Here is an 18,410-nt window from a genome sequence, read left to right on the forward strand (position 1 = left end):
TTGGATTAAATACTACTGAAATATGAGATGTATTATCATTAAAGGTGTATTATCACTCTTGGGGATCCGTCACAACAGAAGGTGTTTAAAGGGGGTCCATAGTGAAGAAAAGGTTGAGAACCGCTGTCTTAATATATTAGTGCCAGAGACCTAAATCTAACATTAAATGTTTATTTTCTGATTATTTCCCTGAATACTAGTTCAAAATTGAACTACTAAAGATGGTTAACACAAGCAAAAGCATAAAGCCATAACAAAAAAGAAACAAATTAAAAGCTAACTGTATCATCTTTTAGGATAATATTATTATATTTTAATACCACCGTACAGCAAGTCTTGTTTGGTTATCGATAATACATTTGTATGAGAATGTCAGAGCTCTCTGACCAATTGGAAAGAATTACAGAAGCATAATCCCTATTAAATTTGCTGCAAGACAGTAATTGTGATGATTTGATAACACATTTTTATTGCTTTTCCTTGGCGAAAACAACTTGGTGTGGTGAAATAACCTCATGATATTGTTTGGGGCCTGGTTCTTCCAGTGGAGTTTACCCATGGCTTAGCTTGCATTGGGTTTCTGGAAGTAGTAAATATTTTGGTAATCTATTTAACAAATAGGATTTCTGCTCAGCTAATGTCATTTGTACTTTTGGCAGCAGTTGTTTTAATAATTGCTAGGTTTTTTTTTTTGCAATAGAGTCAAGATATCCAACAGTTTTTATACTTTCTTGAATCTATACAAAGAGCACAAAACCTCTGGTGACTTTTTCATGACCTTCAACGGGGTAGATTTCACAACGTTGTGCTGGATGCAGATGTTTGGCATTGTAATATGGTTGAACTCTTTGCCATAATTGTAACTTAAATAATTGACGTTCAAAGTTTTAAAAAGATTAGTTACAGTTTCCTAATAATTCGTTTTTGTTCTTCCTACTTGACCTCTTCATGAGTGGACAAACAGAGTTACAATCTAAGCTCCATTCAAGTTATTTTCCATTTCCAAATTAGCACAGCAAACAAAAGGCTTTGAAAAAAATGAAATAAGTCGTATTTTCTATATTAAAAGACTGGCTTCTGTTTATACTTTATAAATCCTAATTATAGCTATAATTATGAAGTTTTTTCTTTGAAGAAGCGCTTTTCTTGCTGTGTCTTAATAAGATGGCATAGCTGCGGGTAGAATTTCTCCACAAATGCATTCAATCCCTACATGTTTTTATTTTATTTTTATTTATTTATTAAACAAAATTATATAGCTGTCCAACTCACATTTAGTTGACTTCCAAGAGCTTACAATTTTTTAACAAAATCAATGTGTAAAAAAAACGTCTTTGCTGATAGAGATATACTAGCTAATTTTGAGTTGAAAAATAAATTTGTATATTTATAGGTAGATCAGTATCGTGCATTTCTTACTTTTGGATAAAGGTTAGAAAGTTTCGGTTTTTCATTCCCCCCCCCTTCCCCCCAAAGTAAATATTTTTCTTCTAAGTTTGCTTTCTTATAACTATTTACTATTTAATCTCATTTGGGAATCTACATCCTTTTTTGCGTGACGCAATAACTTGGTTGATTTGGAGGCAGTGATGGGAAACTGACTTGTAGCTACTAGTTTCATGTCTAAGAATAATGTATTATGCAATATTTTACTTTTTTTTTCACACTTTTACCCTTTTCTATTAGTGTTTAGATTTTATTTTGCTCTGCTATAAGCTAATGATTTCTGGCTATGTTAAAATCATATGGAAAACAGCCAAAATGCTTTTTAAATATATATATATATATAAAAGATACATTGTGTATTAAAATCATTAGCCTTTAAAAATATTTATATTTTTCTATCTGGAAAAAAGACAATACCACCATGTGAGGATTTTTAAAAATGTATTTTAGCAGCACGATTGCTTATTTAGTGAATTGGACGCTTTTGTCTTGAATGCCTTAATATTGCTTTGATGTTAATGTACTGTGCTCTCAGGAAGAGAATAAAGGTATTGTACGAAAATTCCCAATTCAAAGTATTTTAAAACCATTGCTGAGAGAGAGATAAAGACTAGCTTACAACATTTTATTTTCCTATTGTAAATCAGATCCAGGGGTAAACATGAACATATAATTGGAAACAGATAAAAAGTAGATTGCAGAGCAAATAAACTCTCCCTTCCGTTATTCTTCTGGCACACATATAAAATCTGTGGATGCTATAAACATGTAGCTTCTCCCTTACTGCTCTTTCCCTGTGTGTGTCCCTGATTCACCCCGTAGGTGTGGTAGAGAATAGCGCCTTCCCAGAGGTTCCAAGTTTTGAACTGGAGAAACGCCAGCTAGTATTCTTGTCCAATTTCCAGGTTGAGTTCTGAGGGCTATTGCAGAGAACATGGGGTGGCTGAGATTGCCTCTGGCCTAGGATGCAGTCATGAGTATTAATAGCACCAAGACAAGAGCATCTGCAAAAATGATGTGGGTTGGGTTTTACTGATGTGTTTGCGTGTATACCTGTCGATCAGAACGATACCTTCTCTGTACATTGTTTTTTAATATTCGTGGTGCTGAGCTATGTGATTGTAAGAAAAATAATGCCAGCCTAAGCATTGTCTACTGTTGAACACGATTGTATGAAGCTTCACTGGAAAGATTGTATATTATTGCCCATAAAAAGCATTTGTGTCTTAAAGAGATTCTCTTATCCTAATCACTAAATATCAGGTGATATTGCCTGTATTATGTACACACACTACACTTATGGCTTATGGCTTGACTTATTGCTACAGTTGAGTCCAAAATTTCCATTGCTAAGCAAGACAATCGTTAGATGAGTTTTGCCCCATTGTATGTCTGTTCTTGCCACAGTTGTTAAGTGAATCTCTGCAGCTATTAAACAAGTAACATGGTTTGTTAGGTGAACCTGGCTTCCCCGTTTGCTTGTCGGAAGGTTGCAAAAAAAAAAGTTGCAAAAAAAAAATGACTCCACGACACTGCAACCGTCATAAATGCATGCCAGTTGCCAAGCCTCTGAATTTTGATGGTGTAAACGTGGGGACGGTTGCAAGTGTGTAAAACGAGTCCTAAGTCACTTTTTTTCCAGCATCATTGTCACTTCAAACGGTTGTGATGAATGGCTGCAAGTTGTATTTAGTTCTCAAAGGAATGTAGCGCTTTTAATTGTGAGATAGAGTTCCTCCATGTCAAGTAATAAATCCCTTTTCTCCGTTGCTAGTTCTTCAGCTGAAGCTGCAGCAAAGGCGAACAAGAGAACAGCTGGTGGACCAGGGAATCATGCCACGTAAGACTTAATTTCATTTTCTGCGGCTTGTGTAACATTGAGTGCTTAGATGTCTTACTAAAGATGAAAGGAAATAGACGATAATATTTAGTACCCATCAACATTTAAAGGCAGGATGACAACTCTGTAAACATTACTTCTACTAAACATCTGAAAATTAAAGGAAATTGATGGAAAATATATTACCGTATTAAACCTGGAATTCATTTCAATTAAATTATGAGCAATTGGAAATTAAATAAGGGGGAAATGATTTATCATAATTTAGTCTGGTATGCAGAAACGAGACTCTTCCTTTCTGTGTCTGGATGAATCAAGAGGGCCAAGCCATTGAGAGATTGAAAGCAAACCATGGATTTGTTTTCTAGTGTCTTCTTGAGTGGAGGTTCCATCTTCTTGTACCCTAAAGCTGGTGAACTAAGTTTCCTAGGGTAGCACTGTATGCAGATATGCTTGTCACTCAGCTCTTACTATGATTTAGGGCAAGGTTTCATTATCTTTCATTAGCCAACTTATTAATTTTTGGGTACTGAGGATTGCAAAGCAGACATGGTTGTGTTTCTTTGTTTTTCATGTGGCATGCAAACACCATCTTGTTACCTGGCATAGCTGAGAATTGCCTGAGAAAAATCTCGCCGTAGTAATAACAGATCCATGAATATGTCATGCTATATCATGGCATTAAAAGAGATGCACTAATTCGTTTCCCAGCTCATTTTGGGCCCTGAGTTGAAAGAGGTGTCAAAAAACATATTTACTTTAGGGCAGGGGTGTCCAACCTTGGCAACTTTTAGGAGTTGTGGACTTCAACTCACAAAATTCATGGCTGGCTGGGGAATTCTGGGAATTGAAGTCCACAGGTCTTAAAGTTGTCAAGGTTAGACACCCCTGCTTTAGAAACTGCAGCAACCACATAATGAGGGAAATTTTTATTACTGGGATTGTTAGTTCATTATTATTGGGTTTGCTTGCATTCTGCCAGGTGGGATGGAGTTACTCACAGTGGCCTTAGGATCCCGTCATTGTCTGCCGTGCTATTTGTTTATATGGTGTAACTGTATTGCTGTTTTGTTTCTAGCCTAAATCATAAAGGAAACACAATACTGATTTTTAAAAAACACATAGTAAGCAGAGTACAGAATATGAAAGGAGAGACTGAAAAAAGTATGCCAGCGTTAATTATCCCTGTTCATTTGACACCAGGCTCCTGATGCAACGCAAATTTTTTACTACTACTATTATAGCTGTTACATAATTGGTCTACATATGCTGTGTTAAGAGTAGTGCAAAAAGCCAATTTTCTGCTCCTGGTCTTTTAGCTATTACTCCATATTTATGAAGTTAATTGGAGTATTTGGAATCCAGTACATAGCAGGCAGGGTGATTTTATTACAGCCAATCATTATGAACAGGTCAGTGAGCATCCTACCTAAGCCAGCTGAAACAAACCTGCTTGAATATAAGATATTCATATACACTTTTACGATCTCCTAGCTTCATGACCCTTTTTCCTTTCCTTGTTTTAGCTTTGAAGAGCCCAGCTGCATTTCACGAGCAAATAAAGAGTTTGGAAAGAGCCAGGGTGAGAAATCAAGTTCGAACATGATATTTCATTCTTTGCATACGATTGTCTTGGGAAAAGTGCTATACGAAGGACTTTTGGAAACAAGGAGAAATAGTTATAGATTTTTAGAAATGAAACCTGAGTTCCTTCTATAATGAAATTGAAGGAGAACTAATTCAAACAATTCAAACATCTGCAGCAGAATAACCATACAGTCCTACCGTCACTTTCAAAATTAGTTAAACTAATCCTTGCAATTAGACTTACAATATATACTCCCTAGTAATGTATGCTTCATACCTGGCCGTTGAAGTATTATATTTGGAAACCAATAATTATTCATGATATGTTTAGTTATTAACTCAGAATTCTTTGGGGCAAAGGCCGGTATAGTAATTATCTATTTCTTCAACCTAAAGATAAATAATGGAAATTATTTGTTAAACAGTTAAAACCAGGCCATCTTCTCTCACAGTTCTAAACTTGAGAAGTCAAAAGTGTATGTTTAAATTATCAGCTGAATTTTCAAAACTTACTGATGAGGATACAAAAGTGCTAATTTTGTTTTTTTTGTCTTGAAAAGCAGTCTATTACATTTGCTTAGAAACGAAATGAAATAGGGAAATAGCTTGGAGAACTAATTTATTGGTGAAATACCTTGGTGATTTAAAACAAATTTAAAAACACCTACAGTTATATGGACATTTTAATGTTCATGAAGTTTTAGATTATATTTAATACATGAGACCATAATATATTGTAAGCTTTCATGAACAAATAATACAAGTTTATGGGAAAACAACTCACATTTCCTTCTATAGATATATTAATGCAGCTTAAAGTGTTCAATATAAACACTCAGAAGAACAAACTACATTATAAGGAAAAATGACAATTGTTTTAAAATTCAAAGTCTGTTCAATAATACCCCTCATTTACTGATTGCATCTGTTGCACATTTGCTAAGAATTTCAGATTATAGACCGCATTCTGTTTCTGTATGAAGATAGAATTCTGTTTGTGTTATTGCTTTGAAGAATAGAAGTATGCCATCTGTAAGAATAAGTTTCTAATTCTTGAATCCACTGAAACTTGGAGCATAAAACTTGAAGTGGTTCAGTTTGCATTTTACACCTTGCTGAATGAATTACCAAGAATCTGAAATTTTTAAATCATTTTAAAATAAATATTGAACGTAGTTTTATAGTATCAGGCAACATCTTGCAAAGCATTGTCAGATAATAACATTGCTGATAGTGCTTTGCAGTTTCTGTCAATTTCAGCAAAACTGGACTATTTTGTGCTTATTACCACTTAAGTGTTATGTGTACATTTTTACCTATTTTTTTTCCAGACTGAAAACTTTCTGAAGCATAAAATACGCAGTAGGCCTGATCGATCAGAATTAGTCAGGATGCATATTCTTGAAGGTGAGAAACTCCTTACTTTGATTTCCTCTTTCCTGATTAAATTTCTGAATAAATAAATGAATCCTTCTTGGCAAAAAAATGTAAGGTTTTGCATCTTTACCATAAGTTTATATTTCCAATCCTAACAACAGGTTATAAAAGGTGTGACTTTCTATGTTAACTAAGTGGCAGTGGGTATATTCAAGCATAATATGGTTTGTTTGACTTTGGTTTAATATGTCGTGCACGTGAATCTAATTATTACAGTTTATAAGCTGAAGTTTATGGTTCTCCTTGTGAGAATCAAGCTCAGCAAGCGAGAACTGGATTTAAAATGATTTCTTACCTTGATCTGTGATGCAAAACATTATAAATTTAACTAAATAGGACTAAAGCTTAGGTCATTGGAACTGTTATTTTTATATAGGAGGTGTCTCACTTCAGATTTGTTCTGTCTTCTATGATAGGGAAGCTCTGGAAGGTTCTCTCATTTTCTTTTTCTAGTTCTACAACATCTGCTTTGCTAACTCCATAACAACTTTAGATACATGCACTAAACATTGAAGGTAGCGTTTATATAGCATTTCAGAGTTTTTAACCATGGCAGTTCTTTCCCCCCCCAGAAACATTTGCAGAACCCTCTCTCCAGGCGACTCAGATGAAGTTAAAGAGGGCGCGACTGGCAGATGACCTGAACGAGAAGATCGCTCAGAGGCCGGGCCCTATGGAACTGGTGGAGAAGAATATTCTCCCTGTAGACTCCAGCGTCAAAGAAGCAATTATAGGCAAGTAGGACTGTTGTCGCTAGGAATCATAGATTGTGAAAATCTGAAGCGTGAAAATCTGAAGCACGGAGTGTTGCAATACCTATCATAAATGTGCCTTGGTGTTATTGTGACACTTCCTCAAGAGAGCATTCTCGGTTTGTCACTCTGAAAATAGTCTGTTATGATTGGAAACAAAAATAAAATAGACAAAAGAAAAACAAAGGAAAAAAGAATCACACACACACATTTTATTTTTGTATTTCAAGAAAGTATTAATTTTGAGCATATGGAATAATATTGTTCAACCTTTTGTATTACATCCATGGAAGTGATTCTATGATTTTAAATCATAACACAGTGAGTGAACACGTACCATCAGTCAGCTTTGGCCACCTGGATGGTCCCCTCCCCGTAAAAGAATCATCTATTCCATCACCTGCTTGATAAAGCCATTATCTTTTTCTAAAAAGAGGAGGGGGGGTGCAATTGGAAACAATCCATATGTTAAGATCTACGGATTAGTTGAGTTTACACCTCGTACAACAAAATTAAATACCATCTTCAGTGTACATTATGATTATGAAAATAAACCAAACACACTTCACATTCTATATGTTGAATTGAAAACCCCTGATATTGCATTAATATTGCACTATACAGTAGAATTCAACAGAGCTACTGCCTTGGGATAGAAACTGTTTTTCAGCCTATTTTTCCTTGTTTTTATTGTCCTGTACCATCTACCAGATGGTAATAGTTCAAAAAAAAAAAAGTGCCCAGGATGAGATGGATTTTTGAGAATGTTTTGAACTTTCTTAAGGCAGTGGGAGCTCTAAAGCTCTTCCAAAGAGGGGAGAAGGCAATCAATGATCCTCTGGGCAATGGCGTTAACCCTCTGGAGCGCTGTCCTATCTGCCACTGTGCAATTGGCAAACCATACACAGGTGCAGTAAGTTAAGATACTCTCTATGGCAGTGGTTGCCAACCAGTGGTTTGCGGCCCACTGATGGTCCACAAGAAAATTTTGGTGGTCCGCAGAGAAATGTCACCCCCAGAGCACCCCACAAAGCAATTAATCCAGGCTGCACGGGAACACAAGGCTGCGCTGCCCACATGGCTGCGGGAACCCTCCCTGCCCACCAACTCCTTACCCGGCAAACTTGCCTGCTAAGTTGCTATTTTTCCATATTTTTCCCCTGACCATCAGCTGTTCTGCTGTGCCAGGAGATTTAGATTAGCTAGAAAGCAGGGAATCATTGGATTTCTTGTTTTCTAGCTAATCTTCAGATCTTTGGCTCTGCTTTTAACCTTCCTTAGGACTGAAGCAGTGCAGACTCAGACAGCCGATGGCAGAAGCACAGATCTCTAAGTGAATCTGTGATTCTGTGAGCCACTCAATCTGCCTGCCTGCTTTGCCTGATTTTGCTCTTTTTTTAATAAAGTTGCTCTTTTTAAATAAAAAATTCAATATTTACATAAATATTTATATTTACATACAAGCCATGCTCAGCCAGTCATATGACTACCAAGCCATACCCACAAATTAGGCCACACCCAAGAACCGGTTGCTAAGAAATTTGAATCCCACCCCTGCCTCTGTGTGTATTGTGTGTGTGTGTGTGTGTATGAGAGGGAGAGAGAGAGGTTAGATCAGATTTTTCTCTCTCTCCCACCAACGTCAGCAAGCCACTGTCAGTCAAAATTCATATTAGTGGTCCCCGGGATTTAAAATTATGAGTTTGGTGGTCCCTGAGGTACAAAAGGTTGGCGACCCCTGCTTTATGGTACAGCGGTAGAAGGTCACCAGCAGTTTTTCATTCAGTTGTTGAATGAAGAATTATTAGAATAAAAGTGATTGGGAACACAAGCCTATTCCTCCCATTGATGCATTCACTGTACAAGTAAATTCTCCACTTAAAACCATTTATTTGGTAGCCATTCAAAGTTACAACAGCACTGAAAAAAGTGACCAGTGACCCATCCTCACACTTTTAACCATCCCAGCATCCTCAGGGTCACCTGATCAAAATTCAGGCACTTGACAACTGGCATGTATATATGATGGCTGCACCGCCCTTTGGTCAACGCGATTGCCATTTGCACTTTCCCAGTGGGCTTAATCAATGAGAGAAGCCGGATTCATGAGTAACTGTGCAATTCACTTAACAACTGTGGTGATTCAACTTGAAAACCATGGCAAGGACGTTCGTAAAATCGGGCTCAGCTCCCTTAACCACCACCTTGTTCAGCAACAAAAATTGCGGTCCCGACTGTGGTCGTAAGTGGAGGACCACCTATATTTGCCAATGTCTCCTCTTTCTATAATGTACTTGGCCTTTTTTTACTTTCTTAGCAGTTGGTCAGGAGAACTATCCTCAGACACTGGATGAATTCTCATTTGATGAAGACAGCAGTGATGCTTTATCTCCAGACCAGCCTGGTAGTCAGGAGTCCCAAGGGTCAACCGCTTCTCCCGGAGAGCCCAAAACAAAAGAAATACCCTCGCCTGTTACTCCAGCTTCCTCAGCCACCCAGGTACCCGGCCAGCCATTTGAAATGTTGCTGTCTCCTGATGTAAACCAGGCAGTTTCTCTTTCACTAATAGTGACGTCTTTCCCCCCCCCCTTTTAATGTCCTTATATTCCCCCCACCCCCTCCAGAGAAAAATCAGAGGTCCAGTTTGGCTCTTTGTCACAAATAAGGAAAGAGCAAATCAAATCAGACAGATGGCTTGGTGTTTATGGTGGAGCGTAATTAGTCTTCCAGCCTATGTAGAAACAGCATCCAATACTTCATTATGCCAATTTGTTGAAATAGGCTCTTTTCCATATCTAGTATCGAAGTGTGCTGCATCGGAATCACATGGCTGTGAATGGAAAGGTTATTTGGGCATGATAGCTGACTGTGTATTTAATATTTCTTTTAAGTGAATTGTCAGCTAACCCGCAAAGAAAAAAAATCAACTGTCAGTGTTACAAGTAAATAAGCATTTCCTCTGTAGAATTCTGATTAAACCGAGAGGTCCTTGGTGCTTTCTGAGCTTAGTTGTTTTCTTGCGGATGTTTTCTTACATGTTAGATAACATCATCCGTGCTAGAAGGGAGTGGGGTTAGCACTGATGATGTTACCTAGTTGGGTCAAGAAACATCTGCAAGAAAACAACCAAGCTCATTTCAACCCTGCCCTACAAATGCTCTCCTTTATATGATCAAACTTTCATATGGCTTTCAAGATTAAAAACTGAGATAAGGCATACAGATGTTCCTAAATTTATTTTAAGGAAAAGAAAAACTTGTTGCACACACAGTTCATAATTCTGTTTGGGTTATTATTGAATACTCATCATCATAATTTTTCTTACATTGCTTTTCTTGAGAAATTCAGAATTTCATTATAGTCTGATTTCAGGGGAATATAGATACTAGGAAATATCATGAAATCTCTTTGAAAAGCTGACACCTACTGTATGTTGGAAAATGTTTAAAAGAGCTTTTTCTCATTTTCTCCTCCTCTCAGTATCCCCCCTTAGCAATACCGGGAACTGACTTTTTGAAGCCACCTGTCACAGATCAGCATGTCACACGCACAACAACTGCTGCTCCTCTTACCACAAATTCTGTGACTGCCACAAAACACTGCAGTGGGCCAACACTAATAAAGGTAGGACAGAACAAAACCAGTGGGTGTTGGTTTAATTATACTGCTTTCCTCAACAAAAATGAACATTTTTAACCAAGAATAATAACATATATAATTAGTGGGGCAAGAGCTTTTTAAAACTTTAGGGAAAAAAACCCGACATGTATGCATTGGCAAGCAAGCATGAAATCTTCATCACCATCCAGCTCTGCAGTAACTATTAATCATTTTCCTAAAATAAATATTTTTTAACCTTGGTTATTGGTATTGTAAATACAGTAATTGTATTTTTCAGAATGTCGCCAGCTGGATTAGCGGTTTTGCAGCTACATCTGCCAGTTTCTATAACATTGTTTTTATAAGATCACATTGAATCAAGTAGACAAAAGGATGACATCGCCTTTAAATTATGCCAACTTTTGCTAGAGTCCTTAGCTTGTAAATGCTAATCTTTAACACTTAAATCGGAATTTAAGAGACACTAACCAAAATTTTAGGATAATAATTTCTGACCGATGAGGTGAAGCTACAATTCTGGCAGCCTACATTATTAACGTACTAATGTTTCTGTCTCAATAATTAGCAGTATTTTTCTCTCAGTAAGATTGTGTTTGGATTGTGATTGTGTTTGCTTTTGTGGGGTAGTTAAGTGAAATTGTTAAGAGCAGCTGCTAAAGTGAAAAGAATGTGCTAAGGCAGCTCCAAAGATAATCATCTTCTGGATTATAGTCAGATACTGAATTCAATTCCAGAATTCTTACTGTTGAATCTATAAATATACTTCTTTTCCAGATCAAGAACCAGTGCAGTATAACAATTTGTGTACAGGTAGTCCTCAATTTACAACCATTTGAATTTACAACAGAGCTCAGAAAAATAAACGTACAGCTGGTCCTCACACTTACAATGAACGAGCCACAGTGGTTAGAGTGCAGTACTGCAGGCTACTTCTGCTGACTGCCAGCTGCCTGCAGTTTGCCAGTTCAAATCTCACCAGGCTCAAGGTTGACTCAGCCTTCCATCTTTCCAAGGTGGGTAAAATGAGGAGCCAGATTGTTGGGGGGCAAGAGGCTGACTCTCTAAACCGCTTAGAGAGGGCTGTAAAAGCACTGCGAAGCGGTATATAAGTCTAAGTGCTTATTGCTTACAACCATTACAGCATCCCCACCATCATGTGATCAGAATTCAGGCATCCGGCAATCGGCATGTGTTTATGATGGATGCCACATCCTAGGAATATGTGATTTTCAACCTTTCCAGCCGGCTTCCAGTGAGCAAAGTCAGCGGGAGAAGCCAGATTTGTTTTAACGACCGCATGATCCACTTAGCAACTGCACCGATTTGCTTCACAACCATGGCAAAAAAAAAGAGTTGTAAAAATTGGGCATAGTCGCCTTCCTTAGCAACAGAAATTCAGATCTTCCATTGTAATTGTAAGTCAAGGACTACCTGTATTAATCAAATCCATGCACAGACATGAACATTCACTCAGTGGCTTTTTCTCATAGACTTGTAGTTGTGGGAATGAGTTTCTGGAGAAAAGAAACATCTGTGTAACGCAGGAGGCTTCAAACTGGGCAACTTTAATACCTGTGGACTTCAATTCCCAGAATTCCCCAGTCGGCATGGGGGATTCTGGGGGTTGAAGTCCACAAGTCTTAAAGGTGGCCCAAGTTTGGAAGCCTCTGATCTAACAAACAAAGAAGCAAACAAAATCTCTACTGAAACATAGAAGAGCAGTTTTGGCTTTAGCATCAGCTCTGGATCCTACCGCAGCTTTGTATTTTCTCTCTGCCCATAGCAACCTCACCCCAAGAACCCCAATGACAGACCTCGGAGCAAGAAATCCAAAGAACCGAAGCCCAGAGTAAAGAAACTGAAGTACCACCAGTATATCCCCCCTGATCAGAAATTGGAGAAAAACGAGCCCCTGATGGACTCTAACTACGCTCGTTTGCTGCAGCAACAACAGCTATTTTTGCAACTGCAAATCCTGAGCCAACAACAACAACATTACAATTACCAGACAATTCTTCCTGCACCACTCAAGTAGGTGAATCTTGGGACTGTTCTTGGCTTGTTTGGTTTCCTCGTCCTCCCCCACACATACTTTCCTCCCCCCTGAAAAAAAACAAGGAAGGGGGTAATTAATTTTTAAAAAGCCCGTGAGATGAATGTGGTCTGACTTTTTCCTCATTGCACTTTAGTCTGGGAAGTAACATTAACCCCAACCCAGTTAAAATAGATAACATGCTTGGCGGCTAAAGAGGAGAAATTTGGCAGTACAATTTGAAAGAAATGGATGGAAAAGATAAATTTGGTTTTGAAGGTCGATTTCATCTCTTTTTTTTTTTCTCCCCTTTGAAGGCAAATAAATGACAAACAGGGTAACACTGGGAATGTACCACTCAATGCTTTGAACAACAACAGCATCTCTTCAGTAGCTGTCGGCACACCCAGACTGAACGCTAATATTTCAACTAGAAAGCCAGGACCTCTTCCTCCTAGCTTGGATGATTTGAAGGTAAAATAAATAAATAAAATTAATAAGTGCAGCGTGAAATATCTACCAAGGGTCCTAAATATTGTGTTACCCGAACTCATCCGTCTTTCGAATCATTCTGTTTTTTGCCAGTTCATCCCCCTGGCAGGTGCCAACTCACCAGCTTCCACACAGAAAATGATCAAAATGTATTGTTTTCAGTTTATCCCCCAAATGTAGCTCTAGATCTCGAGTGTCTCCCATATATTTCTGCGTCCCAAATTTCAAGGGAAAATGACACAGATTTTCAGGTATGGAGAACTGCAAAGGAGTCAGGTACATTTTTCACAGGTGGGTGGGAGCTGTGTGTGTGTTTTCTCTCTCTCTCTCTCTCTCTCTTTTTTTTTGCAAGATGCCCAGCCACAATCTTGCTATCTTGTTCTAACACAAGCAGAGGTTTGCCCAAGAAGAACATTGCCGTGGTGATAAGTCAATGACTATGTCACGGTTGGCACAAGTGAGTTGGGCTAATTTGCTTCCCTTCTGTAGAGAATAATACAGCAGCATTTCTCAAACTTGGCAACTTTTCAGATGTGTGGACTTCAACTCCCAGAATTCTCGCCAAGCTTAAGAAACACTGGTATGGAGGATGGCCTTGAAGGACAGAGGGAAAACTTAAAGTCAGCCATCAGATAAGTGAAACTTGCACCCAGGCCGAAGGATTGCAAGATTCTGTTACTATAGCCATTCTAGTCCCAAAGGTGCTTTTTTTTTTTTTTTTTTAAAAAGAGGCAATTGGACTTGGTTTTTTTCTTGAAGACGTTTCTCTTCTCACCCAAGAAGCGTCTTCAGTTCTGACTGAATGGTGGAGAACGGAAGGGCTGTTCAGTTTTAACGTAGATGGCTTCTTTGACTCCTCTTTCAAACCAGCTTAACATTGAGCAGCCCTCTCTCAACAACAGGGGAGGAATACGAACGCCACCTATCATCTCCCGTTTACAACACAGTCCTTTCAGCGGTTCCAAGAAGGTGCCACGCTCATTTGCACTATTCAGGTGACCTTGAGGCCACAGGTAAGCCTCCAAATGGTCTCAACGATTTCCAAGAGAGTCAGGTGAGAGAGTGCTAATGACCAGATGACTGCAAGGAATGTAAATCCTTCCGTTCGCCACTATTCAGTCAGAACTGAAGAAGCTTCTTGGAGGAGAAGGGAAACGTCTTCAAGGAAAAACCAAGTCCAGTTGCGTCTTGAAAAAAGCACCTTTGGGACAACCATGACCTGGATGATTGAGAATGTCCAGAGACATGTAGCCATTCTAATGAAAGTAACTTTAGGGATACATGGTGTTTTTTTTTCTTAGTATGGTCTATCTCATAAGACATTTTGGTGCTATGTTCAAAAAGTTGCTGAAAAGAGCATCTAAATACTCTAAGGATTGCAGCAACTACCTGATTTTGAGGGGAATGTATTGCTACTTTAAAAGCAATAATGACAATAAGACAAGGGCAGACGTAAGAGAAGTTAATAAAGTCATGCACAATGAAGAGAAGGTAAATCACAGTGGATTCTGTGAATTACAGGTACAAACCAGAGTTAGGATGACAGAGGAGATCACTATACATATAGGCCTCAAAGATCCGGTTGTGATCTTTTAGCTTATCTTGTCTGTAGAGGTTATTAAGTGGATAAATAGGATCGGATAGCAGAACACAAAGGATGTTAACCCGAATGGTTTAGAAAGGCAGGCAGGAGGATAATTTTAGCATTCTGCCTTCAAGTACTTGCCTATTAATAGTCCTGCTCCATACAGCCAAGAAACAAAATTGCAGCTGTTAGCAGTTAACGTTTCAAAAAGAATAGAGGGTTAATCCCTCTATTCAATTAGACTCACTCTTTTTGGTATTAACTTATTCAGCTATAAACAGAAATATATTTCCATAGCCCTTTTAGCACGGAAGAAATTTTCGGTGCAGAGGTTCTTAAATTGTGGATCAGGGCTTGTTCTGGGGGTCATGAACAGTTCTGGGGGGGTGTGGGTATCCCATTGTTTTGTATTGTTTGCCAGGCTGAGTGAGCATTGTCAAGAATTCTCTACTGTCTTCATGCCTTGCTTTGCCTGTACAGGTCTTATGGCTGGTTACAGAGCCACAAAGTGTGAGAACCCTCACCAGAAACATAATTAAAATTTAATTACTAAAAGTAGATGGTGTGTTTATTTCTAGCCCAGCCATAACCCCAAAGAAATAATTAGCCTTGTTCATGTGGCTTCACACAAATCCATTGTTCATTTTAGGGGGATCTGGTTTCCTGCTCAAATTAGTTGTGGCAGAAAGAAGTGAAGCTAATGGACTATGAGCTTTTCTACAGAAAGGCTAAAGCATAAAAAGATTGCCATTTTTTGATTTCCACTCCAACTTTAAAATATAGCTGAAATCCCACAACTGTCCAGCTAGCACTGTAAATAAGCAAACTGCAAGGACTATCTAGAGGGCTATTACATTATCTACAGGAGTGTTTGGACAACTGCACAAATTAACAGTGTTGTCTGCGTGGCTCCCTCTTCTCTCGACTCTAGAGATTATATTTATAATGATATTTACATTGTTTGGGTTGATATTTATTTCCTTCCTTCCTTCCTTCTTCCCTCCTTCCCTCCCTTCTTTCCCTTCTTTCACTTCTGAACCAAGAATTTCACTATTTCACTTTCACTATTCAACCAAGAATTACCTTTTTTTCTTCTTGGCTTCCAAACATATGCAGAGTTGAAGCTGCTTTAAAAAAAACACATCCTTTTAAAATGCAATGGAAATTAAATACTATCCAGGCCAGAACTCAAGAGCTCTGTAGGCATCTTACCCTACCAGCTTGCTCATCAGCATGGATGTAGGCTGTATACAGAGGCAGAGATAGACAGATGTAGATGCATGGAAGTCTCAAACAAAGCCCCGAGTTCAAATATTTTGTTTAGGCAGGATCCACACGGCTCCATTGCTTCTAGTAATTTTAATATTTCACGCCCATTATTCAGGGCCCATTGTACTTTTTGGTTTTATTCTGCAGGATTTAAGCAAATAATACGTTGCTGGTGATGTTGTATCTGATGGTGGTAATTCATTTGACTCTTCATTCTAGGGTAGGGGTGTCAAACTCGATTTCATTGAAGGCTGCATCAGGGTTATGTTTGACCTTGTGGGGGGGGAGCGGTGTCGGCATGGCCAGCTCAACATCACTCGTGTCGGGAGGCATCTGTGGGAGCCCGAGTGTTCTACTAGCAAAAAAGGGCTCCCGAGCTCCGTTTTCAGCTGCAATGGCCTCCTGCAACCCTCGGCCAGCCAAAACGGAGCTCAGGAGAGCCGTGTGAGGCACTGCGGGCCGGTCCTTCATTGTTTCCAGGGCGGCCCCATGGGCAGATCTAAGCACCCTGTGGGCCAGATTCAGCCCGCGGGCCTTGAGTTTGACACCCCTGTTCTAGGAACTTCATTTCTATTAAAAACCACTGTCTCCTCCCCCCTCCCTTCTCCATTTCAGGTAGCTGAACTGAAAATGGAATTAAAGCTAAGAGGATTGCCTGTGTCTGGAACTAAGATGGATCTCATTGAGCGTCTGAAACCCTATCAGGATCTTAACAATAATTCTGTTGGCACAAGTAACACAGGGACAGGAACGGCTTCCAGTAATGGAACCAGTAAACCTGGAGAAGTCACTACACCGTTCCTTGCTGCGCCATTAAATAAGCCGGCAGTGAATTCTGCTCCCAGTACCTCTTCGGAAACATCATCTGTTGGAACCGGCAGCAAAACAGGCCCCCTGGAACACGTGGGGTCCCCTTTGCCCATTTCCCCTTCTCCTTCGGAACAGTCCAGTCTCAGAATGGACGATACCAACATGGCCGACACTTTGACGGAAATCATGACCCTGATTTCTCCGTCGCAGTTCCCAGGCGCTTCCCCTCTTCGAGCAGCCGCAAACGAAGATGGCGGAATCGCCTCCGGCATGGACCTGGATGCCACGGAGAAGGACCGCAAGCTTCAAGAGAAAGAGAAGCAGATTGAGGAGCTCAAAAGAAAACTGGAACAAGAACAGAAGTTGGTGGAAGTGCTGAAGATGCAACTGGAGGTCGAGAAGAGGAGCCATCAGCAGCAGCAGCAGGCCCAAGCTTCGGCTAACACAGCAATGACTTTGAATCGTCAGCATAACAGCTCCTCTGTGAAAGAAGAAGGCACTGTGGCAGACAGCTCTGAGGCAAGGCAGTTGGTCTCTGATGCCAGCCATGCTTTAGGGCAGCCCAGGTCAGCAGAGATCCAAAATCTAGTTGCCAAAAAGGCCGTGGTTATCAAGCAAGAGATACCTTTGGCCCAAGCGGAGCCACAGAACGTCATCTCTCAATTCTATGTGAGTTCACAGAGACAGCCCCAAACGGCGGTCGTCGCCCATCCTCAAGCTCTGCTGGCTGCCTCAGGGACTGCCCAGCTGCTCCTGCCACTCTCTCTGCAGGGCCCAAATTCAGCCACTTCGGTGCAACTGCCTGTGAGCAACATCCAGGTACATCTGCGGCTAACCATAATCCACTGGCCGCTAGTAGTCAAGGAGACATTCGTGAATGCAACTGGAAATGTGTTAGCTTTTACTCCCCAGGTTATATAGACGAACCTGGAAGCTTCCTGATGTTTTGTAAAAAAACAGATTGAGGGGTTTGAGATTCTTGTTCTGAAGGCAAATTAATCATGGTTTAATATAGCAGCAATAGCACTTCGACTTATATACTGCTTCACTTTACAGCCCTCTCTAAGCAGTTTACAGAGTCAGCCTATTTCCCCCCAACAATCTGGGTCCTCGTTTTACCCACCTCGGAAGGATGGAAGGCTGAGTCAACCTTGAGCCTGGTGGGATTTGAACTGCCAAATTGCAGTCAGCCGGCAGTCAGCAGAAGTAGCCGGCAGTACTGCACGCACCACTGTGCCACTGCGGGTCTTAATATCCTCTTGACAGAAGCATGCACGATGGTGAATAGCTGGTATAACGTACTGTCTTGTGGAATTGGGTATTAAACAACTCCCTATAGACCTGATGGTCCTTCAAATTATCTCTAGTATTGTCTAAGGAGAAACTGTTATGAATGCAATTGAGGGTGCTTTTGTTTCATTTTCAAAGAAATTGCAGTTTCTTGTAATGGGTTGGGAACTGACAATACCATAGCTCTATTCTTCTACTTTTTCCAATGAAGTGTTATAGAATTGTGACTGATATAGTAATAAGGTATCT

At 39.6% G+C, this 18,410-nt stretch overlaps 1 protein-coding gene across 6 annotated transcripts in view; it reads left to right on the forward strand.

Annotated features, from left to right (window-relative positions):
* Positions 1 to 18,410, forward strand: part of MRTFB (myocardin related transcription factor B) — a 75,661-nt gene that overhangs the window by 40,470 nt on the left and 16,781 nt on the right. For 4 of the 6 annotated variants that reach the window (XM_087973343.1, XM_087973347.1, XM_087973345.1 and 1 more), the window contains 9 exons: positions 3,221 to 3,286; positions 4,813 to 4,868; positions 6,205 to 6,280; positions 6,883 to 7,044; positions 9,380 to 9,561; positions 10,543 to 10,686; positions 12,467 to 12,714; positions 13,033 to 13,189; positions 16,677 to 17,690. In XM_087973343.1, coding sequence (XP_087829469.1) covers positions 3,221 to 3,286; positions 4,813 to 4,868; positions 6,205 to 6,280; positions 6,883 to 7,044; positions 9,380 to 9,561; positions 10,543 to 10,686; positions 12,467 to 12,714; positions 13,033 to 13,189; positions 16,677 to 17,690 — 2,105 coding nt within the window. The remainder of the gene's footprint in view (positions 1 to 3,220; positions 3,287 to 4,812; positions 4,869 to 6,204; positions 6,281 to 6,882; positions 7,045 to 9,379; positions 9,562 to 10,542; positions 10,687 to 12,466; positions 12,715 to 13,032; positions 13,190 to 16,676; positions 17,691 to 18,410) is intronic. The other 2 variants (XM_087973344.1, XM_087973346.1) reach the window with 1 other exon arrangement.

This window comes from Notechis scutatus, chromosome 12 (genome assembly GCF_049901735.1).
Source record: "Notechis scutatus isolate UNSWTSFEM ecotype Mainland chromosome 12, rNotScu1.2, whole genome shotgun sequence".
NCBI classification, from domain to species: domain Eukaryota; kingdom Metazoa; phylum Chordata; class Lepidosauria; order Squamata; family Elapidae; genus Notechis; species Notechis scutatus.